Source organism: Silene latifolia, chromosome X (genome assembly GCF_048544455.1).
Source record: "Silene latifolia isolate original U9 population chromosome X, ASM4854445v1, whole genome shotgun sequence".
NCBI lineage: Eukaryota > Viridiplantae > Streptophyta > Magnoliopsida > Caryophyllales > Caryophyllaceae > Silene > Silene latifolia.
This window is the reverse complement of record NC_133537.1, coordinates 290,670,223-290,683,826: the sequence shown is the minus strand read 5'-3', so window position 1 is coordinate 290,683,826 and position 13,604 is coordinate 290,670,223. Positions and strand designations below refer to the sequence as shown.

The 13,604-nt window shown below is 34.9% G+C and overlaps 1 protein-coding gene across 2 annotated transcripts; it reads right to left on the bottom strand.

Annotated features, from left to right (window-relative positions):
- Positions 1-2,128: 2,128 nt before the first annotated feature.
- On the bottom strand, positions 2,129-13,130 carry LOC141616901 (putative LRR receptor-like serine/threonine-protein kinase At1g53430). 2 transcript variants are annotated; one of them, XM_074434063.1, is made up of 24 exons: positions 12,102-13,130; positions 10,780-10,954; positions 10,523-10,594; positions 10,365-10,421; positions 10,164-10,235; positions 10,022-10,093; positions 9,849-9,920; positions 9,702-9,773; positions 7,903-7,974; positions 7,724-7,795; positions 7,577-7,648; positions 7,401-7,472; positions 7,239-7,304; positions 7,098-7,157; positions 6,971-7,009; positions 6,824-6,873; positions 6,300-6,661; positions 5,412-5,610; positions 5,190-5,324; positions 4,958-5,070; positions 3,851-4,061; positions 3,526-3,763; positions 2,995-3,145; positions 2,129-2,825 (listed from the first exon to the last, which is right to left on the bottom strand). In XM_074434063.1, exons 1-24 carry the CDS (start codon positions 12,202-12,204, stop codon positions 2,406-2,408), a joined length of 3,027 nt encoding a protein of 1,008 aa, XP_074290164.1. In that variant the 5' UTR covers positions 12,205-13,130; the 3' UTR covers positions 2,129-2,405. The 2 variants fall into 2 exon arrangements, with proteins under 2 accessions (XP_074290164.1, XP_074290162.1); XM_074434061.1 differs by having other exon boundaries at positions 10,337-10,405.
- Between the last annotated feature and the right edge of the window lie 474 nt (positions 13,131-13,604).

Below are 13,604 nucleotides of genomic sequence, written 5' to 3'. Positions count from 1 at the left end.
ATGAATATTAATTAATTATAATATTATTAATAACATTGCTACTATTAATTTTAATAAACTACTATTATTATTAAAAATATTACTTTTATTATAAATACGTTTTTTTTTTCAAATACGAACTTTATTTTTTCACATACTTTTTTTCTTAAGCATTCCATTTAGTACCCTTTTTTTACCTAAAACCCAACCAAATGAACTCTTAAATCATCATTTTTCCTAATACTTATTCTAATTTCTCAAATGACTCAAAAGATTGATTCCAATTTAACAATTAATAAAGTATTTTACTTTTTTTTTTATCAATTATTAATATTATTTGTTGATTTTTAATTAATCATTCAAAATTTATTTGTTTGTTGAAGATAAAATTAGGATTTGTTAACTTTTACTTATTTAATTAATTAAATTAAGATTGATGGTGGTTCTTGGTGATTACCGAATCACTCAAATTAGTATGATACTTACACGAGCTAGGCTTTGAACAACAATTTGGCAAATTGGTGCTCCATTATTCCATCTAATTAGGATAGAAGGTGGTTTGTGGTGGCTACCTAAACACTCAAATTAATATAATTATTAGTATATATATTATTATTAGTATTCTTCTTCTTCTTCTTCTTCTTCTTCTTCTTCTTCTTCTTCTTCTTCTTCTTCTTCTTCTAATAATAATAATAATAATAATAATAATAATAATAACAATAATAATAATAATATTTGTAGTAGTAATAATAGTAATAATTGTAATATAATAATAGTAATACTCCCTCCTATTCAATATAAACTTCCCTATTTCTTTTTCCGTCTATTCACAATAACTTCCCTATTTCCTTTTTTGGTAAGTGTTTGTGTGGTCCAAATTTAATTGTATGGTGGGGTGGTGTATTTATGTGGTCCAAATTTATTTATATGGTGGGGTAGTCTGTTTTCTTAATTTTTATGTCAAAATAAAATGGGAGGTTTATTGTGAATAAGAGGGAGTAACATTAATGTAATAGTATTAATAATAATAAATATAATAATAATAATAATTATTATTATTATTATTATTATTATTATTATTATTAATTATTATTATTATTATTATTATTATTATTATTATTATTATTATTATTATTATTATTATTATTATTATTAGTATTATTATTATTATTATTATTATTATTATTATTATTATTATTATTATTATTATTATTATTATTATTATTATTATGTTCACTCAATCGCTTTAGTTCGATTCGACTCCATTCGATTCGATTCGATTACTCACTCATTCGATTCGATTTAGCTTTACTCCATTCATTCGATTTAGCTCTAAAAAGCCAAAAAAAAGGGCCTATTATTCCTTCTCATCCAAACCAAAGGTAACACTCGCTTTTTGGCACTATTCATGGTCGTAAGAAAGCTTTGATATTATTCTTAATTTATAAAATAAAATAGTCATGTGAGATATTGTTTGATTTACCGTTATGAATGCTATAAGAATATCAAATTTTTATAATTTTTAATAATGTGCAACTAAAGATATTCACGTTTTAAAACGTGTCTCGACAAGTGTGATAAAGCAACTGTTACCTTTGGTTTGGATGAAAGGTAGTAAAAAGTAAATTTTGCCTTCCGCACAACTGTATTTACCCCATTTTTCTAATATATGTGAGTAGTATTTTATTGAAATGAATTGAAAACAGTTGTGTGGAGGGAGTATTAGATTAGGCATTACAGCGTGTCGTGCGAATATCTATTACTTTGGTTTGATAAAAAATTCAGAATCTTTTCACAATTTTTGAATTAAGGTTGATAAAAATTGTGAACAAATTTGGCACAAAGAGGGTTAATTAATTAGCGTGTCGTACTCCTTATCTTTAAAGGTTTAGGTGTAAGAAGGATGATCCAAGGATGATCCTTCTGAAGGACACATGAACTTTTCCACTTGAAAAACATATTTGGCATGTTCAATAGATTCATTCAATATTCCATTTGAAGTTAATTTGCTTGACATAATCTATACACTATCCATTTTCATGTGTTTTTCCTAAAGAAGGCACAAAAGACAAATATAAAGAACCTATTGAATAAAAGGGAGCATTATTAACTTTGGGACAAATAAAATGTGTAATAAAGTAATTCGAAATTTTTTATAAAGTGAAATCATTTACTGCGTGGTAAAAAAATAGATTCATTTAATACACATTTCATAATACTATTCAAATTTTCCAATTAATTTCAATTGAAAATCTATAATACCCTAAAAATAAAAACTAAAAATATATCATGCATCCAATGCTAAGAGACTATACTAGTCTAAAATTATGGGTTTAGAGCAGTTTATACTCGATGAATTCACTTTTTAATTAATTCTGTAAGTTGTACATGAAAGATCCTCTAGATGATCTGGGCGATCTTTTAATCTAGATGGTATCTGGAAGCAATTTGTTTGAACTTGTACGTGAATAATCTCGAGTCTCATCTTTGCCTTGCCCGGAACCCGAAGAATCAGCCCATGGAGCATCCAGCACAGTGCTCCCTTGGGCTTGGCTAGATTGTGTGCTTATTGAATAATAAGAGTTACCATCTTGCGACATTCTCTCAAACGCTCTGAACCTTAGTTCCTCATTCGTCCCACTTCGCTTGACAGTTGGGGCTTGCACCGGGATTTTACCATCGATCATACTCACGACTGAAGACATCGGAGGCCTAAGAGACGGAGATGGGTTGGTACACAGTAATGCTAGGTTTAGAAATCTTAGCGCCTCTTCTTCTGAGTAACTTCGGCCTAAAGCTGGGTCCACAAGCTCTAGAAGGTTACCTTGTTCTTGTAAGACATAGGCCTTCACAATAACATATAGAAAACAAGGTTAGGAAATGATGTTAAATAAATCGATATGGTTGAGGCCGTGACAGTGAAAACACCAGATCGTCAATTCGTCATAGTACCACCAAATAATAAGTACGCAAAGATACCAATGTGCTATAAACAAAAGGTAAGCAGGAAAATACCCAGTCAAGAAGGTAGACAAACTCTTCCTTTGGCTTATAGCTAGTATTGCTCGTTCCACTCACAATCTCAAGGACGACAACTCCATAGCTGTAAACATCTGCCTTGTCGGTCAGGTATCCTCTCATAGCATACTCGGGAGCCATGTATCCTCTGAAGAAGAGACCCATTTCAAATCATAAGAAAATAGGGCAAACTACTGTGTCAGTAAACCTAGTACAAAAACATACAAGAACCAGAACATTATCACAATGTCTCACGCGCTACATACTACGGCAGGATAAGGCGGGGAATATGATTTAGTGTCTTACGACAACGAAACACATGAACCATCATGAAATTGACTTGAGAACTGCATTGACCAACTGCTAATTGATCATGTAAGAGGGCAACTAGTTTTGATGGGTCATATTCTTTACTACATAATATTCCAAAGCTAGAGTATCGAGTCTTTTGCTCCAACAAATGAAAGTAGTCGTATTCTACGGACATGTACAAGCCACAAGGGCTAGAAAAAAGCAAGGATAACTCACATTGTTCCGGCAATTCTAGTACTTATATGAGTGTTTTCTTCTTCGTCAAGCTTAGCCAGACCAAAGTCTGATATTTTAGCATTGAGGTCCTCATCAAGTAATACATTAGTTGCCTTAATGTCCCTGTGAACGATCTTCAGCCTCGATTCTTCATGAAGATAAGCTAACCCCCTTGCTATCCCTAAGCATATTTTCTTCCTTGTTCGCCAGACAAGGTCCAACTTTTGATCATTTTTGCCTGCACATGTCAAATTTACAATTGTTTGATTTACCGTCCATTGAGGATCAAATTTCAACTTTCTATAAGGCGTAAAGAGACACTTGCCAAAAAGTGCACGAGCAAGCGAGTTGTTTTCCATGTATTCATATACAAGAAGCAACTCTTTCCCTTCAATGCAACATCCATGTAGCTTTACAAGATTTGGGTGTTGCAAGGCAGAAATCATTCCTATCTCATTGAGAAATTCACGGTTCCCTTGCTTTGATTTCGAGGACAGTTGTTTAACAGCGATTACCTTGCCATCTGGCAGTACACCCTGGACCAATGACAAGAGTCAGAAAGACAATTACAAAAAATAGCGGGAGTAACATATTAGTTCCTTGAAATTTCTTATATACTAGGAGTAACTATTTAAAATTTTCCCGGGGCTGTGGCCTCTACTTGCCCCCACCAGTTCATGAAAGCCTTGAGCTAATAAAAATGCAAAAACTAGTCATGACAACTACAGATAAGCAAACAGTCACATAGCTATCTAGAACAGAGAGTCAAGACATATTTGCATAACCATTTGTTTTCTTTTTACGCTAAAGCTATTGTAATGTCATGTCCCCCATCAGTAAAACCTGGGGTGAGAAGACTAGTTTACAAGAGTCAGAAAGACCATTGCAAAAGAAAAAAAAAAAAAAAGCGGGAGTAAAATATTAGTTTCTTGAAATTTCTTACATACTACTCCCTCCATCCCGGTCATTTGTTTACCTTTGCTTTTGACACAAAGATCAAGGAGAGAGGAGGTGGCCATTTATGGTTATTGTTAGTTGATGACAAGTGGACAATGAGACAAGTGGATATCAAATAACCCATTAAAAGCATTCTCAATATCGAAAGGTAAACAAATGAATGCAACACCCTAAAATGGAATAGTTAACAAATGACCGGGACGGAGGGAGTAATTATTTAAAATTTTCTCGAGGCTCTGGCCTCCACTTACCCCCGCCACCACTTCACCAAAGCCTTAAGGCTTAAACTAATAAAAATGCAAAAACCTAGTCATGACTGCTACAGATAAGCAAACGCAGTCATTGTGATAAGCAAACAGAGTCAAGACATATTTGCATAACCATGGAACTGTTTTTTTTTTTAATACACTAAAGCTATTGTAATGTCATCTCCCCATCAGTAAAACCTAGGGTGAGAAAACGAAGTAAAGTGTACCTTATAAACAGGGCCAAAACCTCCTTCACCTATTTTGTTGCTGTAACTAAAGTTGTCTGTTGCAGCTTTGATCTGCCTTAACGAGAAATAACCGGTCCCTAGTCTTCGAAACTCTGCAATGTTTGAATTATATCTCCAAATAAATTTGAAAAAACTTCTGGCAATTTCTGTTTGAGCAGATCTACAGTAGTCAGTTAACGCATCAACCTATGACTAAATTTCACATACTAACCTTCATTTTCGTCCTTTTTTCCTCCTAAGTAGCCTGTCACCCTGAGAATTGACAGAGCTAAAACAAGAACGGCACACGAAGCAAGCACAATCCCAGCAATGGCTAGAGCTGACAATCCCTTTTCAATTTTAAAGTCTGCAATGTAATGAAAGGGAGTTTATAAACATAAGTCAGGCAACAAAATAAGAATAAATATAGATTGGACATGGAAGATTGGGTAACTGGGTGTCACTGTAATCCCTGAGATAAGTGGTCCATATGCGCCCCTGAAAGGAACAGCAGTCGTTCCTCGCCCACTCCAGTATAAGTAGACCTCGAGTGTGCTGCCATTCACATAGACATCATTGAACTCTTTGATGATAGGCTTATGAACACCTCCAGCTGACGCCGCAATATCGAAATCCTTCAGCACTACATTCCCCTGTAATGTCACAATAACAACAAAGAAAATAAGATCAAGGGCAAAATATTGGAGACATCATTGTATGAAATAATTCAAAATTTATCCTCACCAGCTTCAAAAGTAGCTCAGCAAAATTCAAAAGTGTTATGGTTACAAATTTATAAGGGGTACTTTTGAAGCTCAAAAGGTTAACTATCAGTCTCAAATATGGGTGCAAGTGAGATAAATTCCCTTGAAAAGCCATCAAAATTGGTTCCGTCAAAGCTCAGTTTGAATTCAGTCAAACAAATCTCAAGAATCCGAGTTTAGCTTGACACAAACAAGCTCAAGCTTAGTAAGACTCGGATCAGTAGAGCTTGTTTTAAATTGTATTAATCTTTAATAATTTGTAATGATATAATTTAATTTATATGTTATTTTTATAAATATTTTGATATACGAAAATATGAAAGAAAATAATGAATCGAAACAATTTTGATCCCAGATCCGCGTTTCATATTTTTCTGTCCGATCTTGAGGTTCATATTTTAGGTTTGACGAGGTTCGTATCAAGCCCGATCTTGAACTTAAACATCCAAGGTAATCTCAAGAGTCAAAACCATCGAAGCTTGCTCATCCGGCCTGGAGCTCAAAGGCGCTCATTTACACCTTAAGTCTCAAATCTCAAAATCTCAAGTAAAAGTATGTGGAATAGGAGTAAAATTTACCTGAATTGAAACATCAAAAAAGCGTCTTCCAAGACTACTAAAAGTCTGATCAGCAGAATATATTATCTCAGCAAAGTGAAGCTTCACTGTGTAACTACCTTGTAGCAAACAAAGGCCATAATACTTGAGGGAAAGCGGTGCCAAACGAGCTGTTTGGTAAATACCGGTCACATTAGCATCAGATGTGTCCATAGCCAAGAAGTTAGCCTTGTCGCTATAAAGAAAAGCTCCTGTGCTACTGTAAGCCCACTGTTCTCCTGATGAATAAAAATTTGAAGGGCCACCAGGAGTTGTATCTTCTTCATACTTATTTCTTTCGAAAGTCATCTTGCTTCCACCACAATTAATAAACAAAGAATGATCTGCAAAAAAAATTCGAAGGACTGTGACAAAGGACGCTACATTGCAAATACATTCGCTACATTGCGTTCTTTTAACCAATTTTATAATATAGTTACTAAAACATTAACTTTTTAGAGTGGTTTTGTGGAGTACAAGAATGATGGTGTCAGTTATGTTCTTACATTGGGGCTTTTGGGAGCAAGGAAGATCCTTCATCAAGCACCAGCTAACTCTGCAGAAACATATTTCATTTCCAGAAAGAAAATTTTTAAAGCGATGATTACTACTCGACAATTTCAAAAACAAAATTAATGGTGAAGATAGCTTACGAATTGCTCTTTGCAGACGAATAGCTAGCAACAAAATTCCTGTTAATGAAAAAAGAGATTAATGCAAAGATAAAGAACAAAACTTGGTGTAATGAAGTACACTTTTTTTGTCAAAGTATAATCTTACACATTTGATTGCTGACAACTAGCAGGAGATGAGCCAGTGAAATTGTTATACGATACATCACTGCAACAGGCAAGAAAGTAGCCTTGTAAAATTTGCCTTGTATAATAAACCTGCTGTTTTTACAGACAGTAATTTACTTACAACTTCTGCTTGCTGTATAATATCCAACTTGGCAATGCTCCAGAAAATGAATTGTTTGTAAGGAACCTATATTAGTAAAATCAAAATATCCTTACGACAGTCAATTGGTAAATAATTACTCCATATTTTGCTCATTGGCTCATTAAGTGCAGATTGACTTACAGGTATGCTAAACGGGGCATACTTTGCATTGTTTCTGGAATTGGACCACTTAACTGATTATAGCTCAGATCTCTGCAATGCACATATAGATTTGGAGCAGTAAGCATTTACGATCGCAAGACACAATTTCAACGAAAGGTTGGCTATAATCCACGACAGACAAGAAAATTACTCACAGGAGCTTCAAATTCAGAAAGTTTTGCATATAATCAGGGATTTGACCTGTTATTGAGCAGTTCCTCAGTACACTGAAAACAAACTACACAAGTTCAGACATTGACCCATGAAAAAATATATTATGCAATCATGCAACATTGACTCACAGATATTGTAAATTTGCCATGTCAGTTAGGTTTGGGAAAGATATACTTTTTGCATTGAGATCTGAAATTCTCCTGAACATTAGAGTAAACTCATCAGGATTCATAACTTTCCAATATAGATCTGAAAGCCAAATACTTAGAAATGAAAAACAGGAATGTGGTAGTAGTTTTGCACTCACAAAATTTGCAAATTTTTTAGAGAAGAAAAGGTAGATGGAATCGGACCCTCCATAGAAGTGCCTTGCATATCCCTGTAAGATGTAAACAAAAAGGCTAGCATGAAACAAAGTCATAAGCAGAAGGCTCAAATGAGGTTCTAACTGATAGAATTATGAAAGATTGAATTTCATTGAGTTGAATTGCATAAGTTTCATAATTACAGATACAACGTATATATAGATATACAACAATGAAGGAAGTCGTAACCCTAGACTAAGAATTCTAGGCATGATAATAGGAAAGATAACTAATATAAAAGATATTACACCCTAATAATATACTACAAAATAATAACTATGATATGTACGAGATATGGTATCTCCATGAATATTTGGCATATATTTGATATATTCTCTACACGCCCCCGCAAGATGGACGTCCGAAGGGTAAGACCAATCTTGATAAGTAAAAGACGAAAAGGAACCTGTACTGGAGCAATTTGGTGAACTGTGGCAATGACGGTAAATTGGTATGGTTTGAGCTCATGGGAGTTATGATGCGGCAAGGTTTAAGAAAGGTTAATCATTAATGTGAAGATGGTGGCCTGGTGGGCTAACTTGCTGGGTGCTATGGTTGTTGAACGGATTGCAGGGAAGGTGAGTCAAGGTTGACATGTGGTTTTGCTGGAATAGGAGACAATGATGGTCCGGTGGTGACGAGGTTATGACGAGATGAAGGATATTCCGGTTGTATTGGCGTAGCGAGAGCGGCGGTGATTTATTCTCAACGTGGTTGGTGAAGACGGAACCAGTGATACCGTTTGTGAAGAGGATTGTTTTTTTTTTTTTTTTTTTTTAAAAAAAATTAAGAAAATGCAAGGAATTTTGGTTGGTACGAGAAATTGGTTGGATTTTTTTTTTTTTTTTTTTTTTTTTTTTTTTTTTGGTGGTTGGTATTTTGTCTAGGAGTTGTGAAAGTTCAAATAAAAATGCTTGGAGAAGTATACAAAATTGTAAAGAGGAGGTGTTGATGGTAGTGTACCATAAAATTTTATGGTACGTAGGGTAAAGCAGGTAACTTAGTAGTGTTAAGAATGGTTTAAGCAATTGGTTGTGATTTTAGAGATGCATGTAGGGTTTTCATAAGAGGTGATCATTGAGAGGTTGTCTCCAGCAGAATGAAGGAGCGGAAGAGCAGGTCAAACTTTGAGATTTACCAATACCGAAATTAGGGATGGGTTTGTCCTTTTTCGTGAACAATGTTGTGGGTTTGAATAAGTAAAGCTTGAGACAACAATGTACCGTATTTATGGTTGTGATGACGGTTTGTACCAAGCAGGTACTGGTCAAGAGGGTTTTGGCTATGATTTTGGGCGTGGGTTGGATGCAATTCTGAGTTGGTGGCAGCGGAAAGGGGGGTAGGTGTAGGCCAAGCGAAATTCGGTTTTGGGTGGGTGGTTTTGGCCTAAGGATCTACTCCGAGGTGTTACCCTCTATCTAGAGCACGAGGCTCTGATACCATGATAGAATTATGAAAGATTGAATTTCATTGAGTTGAATTGCATAAGTTTCATAATTACAGATACAACGTATATATAGATATACAACAATGAAGGAAGTCGTAACCCTAGACTAAGAATTCTAGGCATGATAATAGGAAAGATAACTAATATAAAAGATATTACACCCTAATAATATACTACAAAATAATAACTATGATATGTACGAGATATGGTATCTCCATGAATATTTGGCATATATTTGATATATTCTCTACACTAACAAAATGTTTGATGAGCAGTCAAATTAAGAAATCTCACAGCGAAGTAAGGTTGGTCAAACTGCCAATAAAACTTGGTATTTTCCCAGATATCTTGTTTCCATTAATCCTTCTGTAAGTAATACACAATATATAGCAGTAAGAAACGGAGAGTGATGAAATTCCCATCAAAGCAAGGGTGACTTACAGTTCAGTCAAGTTCTTTAGATTGACTAGTGTATCAGGTAAAGTCCCATTGAAGAAGTTTGAAGCGAGCACCCTGTATGTAGGAATAGGAATAGGAAATACTGATGTATAAGTACCAATGTGTTTTGAGTTAAACTGGTCTATAATCAACATTTAACTTAAAATGTAATTTACATGCTCTGAAGGTTTTTTAAACTCCCAAGACTCTTTGGAATTGGTCCTTCAAATTTGTTGTCCTCCAAGATCCTGAAAAAGTCAATACAGAATAATTAGAGACAAAATAGTGATGAAAAAACAGAATGTAGTGCATACTTACAATTGTTCAAGAGTGGGTATCTTCCCAATTTCATCCGGAATTGGACCAGTGATACGATTCCCCATCAGCGACCTGTAGTTCATACAGAAACACATTACACCTAGTAGACAACCTCTCAAAACATATTAAAAGGCACCTATTCAGATTACAATGCAAGTGGAAGATAAACATACAAGATGACAAGTGGAATATTTGATAGACCTTTGGGAATCCTTCCAGAAATATAGTTTATGGCGAGATCGCTGAGAATAGATGAACCTTGTCAATGTCTAGCAGTTTAGTTAATAGTTCCATAAATCAACCAGGGAGAAATGACGTATATCCACAACGACCGGCTAGTAGAACACTTGATTACTTACATTTCTTGCAAATAATTAAGGTTCCTGAATTCCTCGGGAAAATCTCCGGTAAGATTGAGACCCTTCAACTGACTGTAACCCGGAAGGAAAATCCAACAGAGGGAAAAATAATCAATAAGCCACATGAAAGTGAAGCAACTTTCATCAAGGAAAAGAGTGAGAAGCATCCAAATGAAAATGTAATACTCGGTATAAAGCACCTGTCTGAGTTCACTGTAAAGTATAGAGGATAAAACTGCAAAAGTACGGGAACATACATGTGTGTAACATGGCAAACAGTGTTTCGTTTAAAAGAACAGTCACAGGTGACATTGCTAAGAATGTAGGCACCAAATGTTTTGTTAAAACTGCGACCTCCATCACTGCAAGAAGTTTGGCTGACACTCCAATATGTATTTTTCAATTTGTTGGATATAATTTTCAGAGATTCCACTGTCAAGCAAGAGGTAAGACTGTTAAAACAAATGTTGGCACAGTAGCATTACTTGTAAACATGTTGGAACAAAAGAGTGCAAACTACAAAAACTGTAGAAATTAGACCACAAATTTCTCATGCTGGGGAAAGACATAACCCACCCACACGTGAGCTGTGGACATGGTATTAGATCGCAGTTGGGTACTATGATGCAGTGGCTTGTCCCACGTCACAATTAATAGCGGCCTGTTTTATGTCGGTCATATACCCCTAATGGACTGTACTGGTCTGACTAGTCTTGTCAAATGTCGGCCGTAACAGTCATATAAACATCTATGTACCAGCTACCTTTGACAACCCTCAGAAAGTTAATTTATGTAAACAGCCGATTCACCTACAATCAAGTGAAGACAGATTGCCCACTCAAATATACAAAAATTTGTAAGAAACAGTCTCTCACTCACTGAGTTATTGCAAAACCATGTTTTTTTTTTTTTTTTTTTGCATTCCTCTGTTACTTTAGGTGTCATTTTGATTTCAAAAAGTCGAATGGTCTCTCAGTAACTTTGAGAAGGAGAGGCCTCTCTACTCTCCACTGAAGTATAAAGCGGGAGCTAAAGGTCATGTTACATGTTTCAGAGTTGGTTCAAACACTTGAGCTATGATGAGTTAGGCTCAGTGGTTTACTATCCACCAATGTCAAAGTCAACGTCAACGTCATATCACTCACTTCAATGGTGGTTAACTGACATGTGATCAACTATGTCACTAAATTAATTTACTGTAACTACCTTTATTCTCTATAATAACTTAATTCCCAACATGTAAGTCAATTCATGTGATTTGGGGTAACCAAACAACCTACCTAACAATAGTAGTTAGTGAGTTTCAACAGATGTCATCTAATCTAATTGGTAAAGTCATAAAAAAAACTCTCATTATTTATTCACAAATTCTCATTTTTTTTTTTTGGTGCTAACAAATTCTCATTAAAGACGGACACTATCCGTCACAAGCTGAAAACACAAGCTGAAAACAGATAGTGTCCCTCTTATTTTTTTATTCTTTACCAGAAAGAATCAATCGTAAACAAATGATTGAGAGGGAGGAGTAATAATAATATTAAGTGGGAATGAAGAGGAGTTACATAATACTTATACATACCTTCATGTTGAGGAATAAGTTGGGCGTAATTAGATCCAAATTTATTGACCAACAATATGAACATATTTATGAGAAGAAAGTGAGGTTGAAATGACACCGCCATTGTTGCTACTCTTGGATCGAGCTTCCTTTCATTTTGTTTCCATTTCACACACAATTTTTAACGCGCTGGAGAAGTTGTGATTTTGTGAAGCTGATGGGGGTGTTTTTAAATTCCTCCTTTAAAATTTTTAAATGACGCAGGATTTGACTATATTATACCAAGTACTGCCTTAAGTCTTCTTTTGAAGCAAACAGATCTTAGAGCCACATTAATGGTAAGCTACTAGTAATTCATTTTCGTAATTTATTTTCGCAGTACAATTTTTACTCATTACAATACTTTTTACCTCAAACTTTCCATTTGTCTACACTTGACTAAAAACCGTTCAAACCTAATTCTCTCTAACTTATCTCTATTGCTAAATCCATTCTTTAATTATGAACAATAATTCGAATATAGAGAAGGTATTTAATTCATTAGTCCATTATTAATAATTAAATCGACTTTTTGTTATAGTTTTGTTTTTAGTTAGGGTTTATGTTAAAATTAATTAATGATTTATTCGTTAATCATTATAAATTATGTACTACGTTGTACATCATCTACTTGTATGTCGCCGGAGACATGGGCAGGGCGCGCCGATGGTGATGTTGGTGGTGGTTCGGCGATGGCGGTGCTATTGGTATTGTAGGTGTTTCGTTGCGGAAACTCGGGATCAGAACTCAGAAGGGATAGGTTTGAAAGATACCGTGGTTGTTTGACTATGGTTACGTTGTTGGTTGGCCGACGAAAGTTGGCCAGTATCCGGTGCAAGTGGCCGCCAGTGGTGGTGCTATTTGTGGTTTAGACTAAGTAGTTTACGATAGCAGTTTGTGTGGTAGATTTATGTTTTTTTCCTTCTCCATTGTGCAGTACACTATTATTATTCCTTGATAATGGGTTTGTTTTTCTTTCTTTTTTTATTTTTTTAATGAAGTACTCTTGTGTAGTATACTTACAGTGCAATACTCTGATAGTAGTACACAAGCAACCAACCACCGTAACCCACCCACCTGCAACCTGGCGCCGGCGACCCTCTGTCGTAGCGAGGACAAGAGTAACCGAAAATAGGATGATGTGAAATTAGAGAAGAATTGATGTGTAAAATTAGAGAGAATACATTAGAGAGGGAAAATGAGAGGGGTATAACTGTCAACTGTGTACTGAGATGAGTAAAATGTGTACTGCAAAAATCAGCACCCTTCATTTTTTAAGCTTATGAACGTATATTGATCGGGCCTTGGATCAAAAGATTGGTTTACTATTTTTCCAAACTAGTATTGGTGTTCGGCTTCGCCCGGGCTACATCTACTTATCATTATTTTTTTTCACTAAATATTTGCATAACCCATAAATTTATCATTAATATACTTTTCTATGACATATCCTAAAATTACGATGAAATAAATTTTGAGACAAAT

Coding starts and splice junctions, on each gene's coding strand:
- LOC141616901 (XM_074434061.1), bottom strand. CDS start 12,204: ATGGCGGTGTCATTTCAACCTCACTTTCTTCTCATAAATATGTTCATA. Junction 7,649..7,723: donor ATGGCAAATTTACAATATCT/GTGAGTCAATGT, acceptor GTTTGTTTTCAG/TGTACTGAGGAACTGCTCAA. Junction 6,662..6,823: donor TTGCTCCCAAAAGCCCCAAT/GTAAGAACATAA, acceptor TTTTTTTTGCAG/ATCATTCTTTGTTTATTAAT.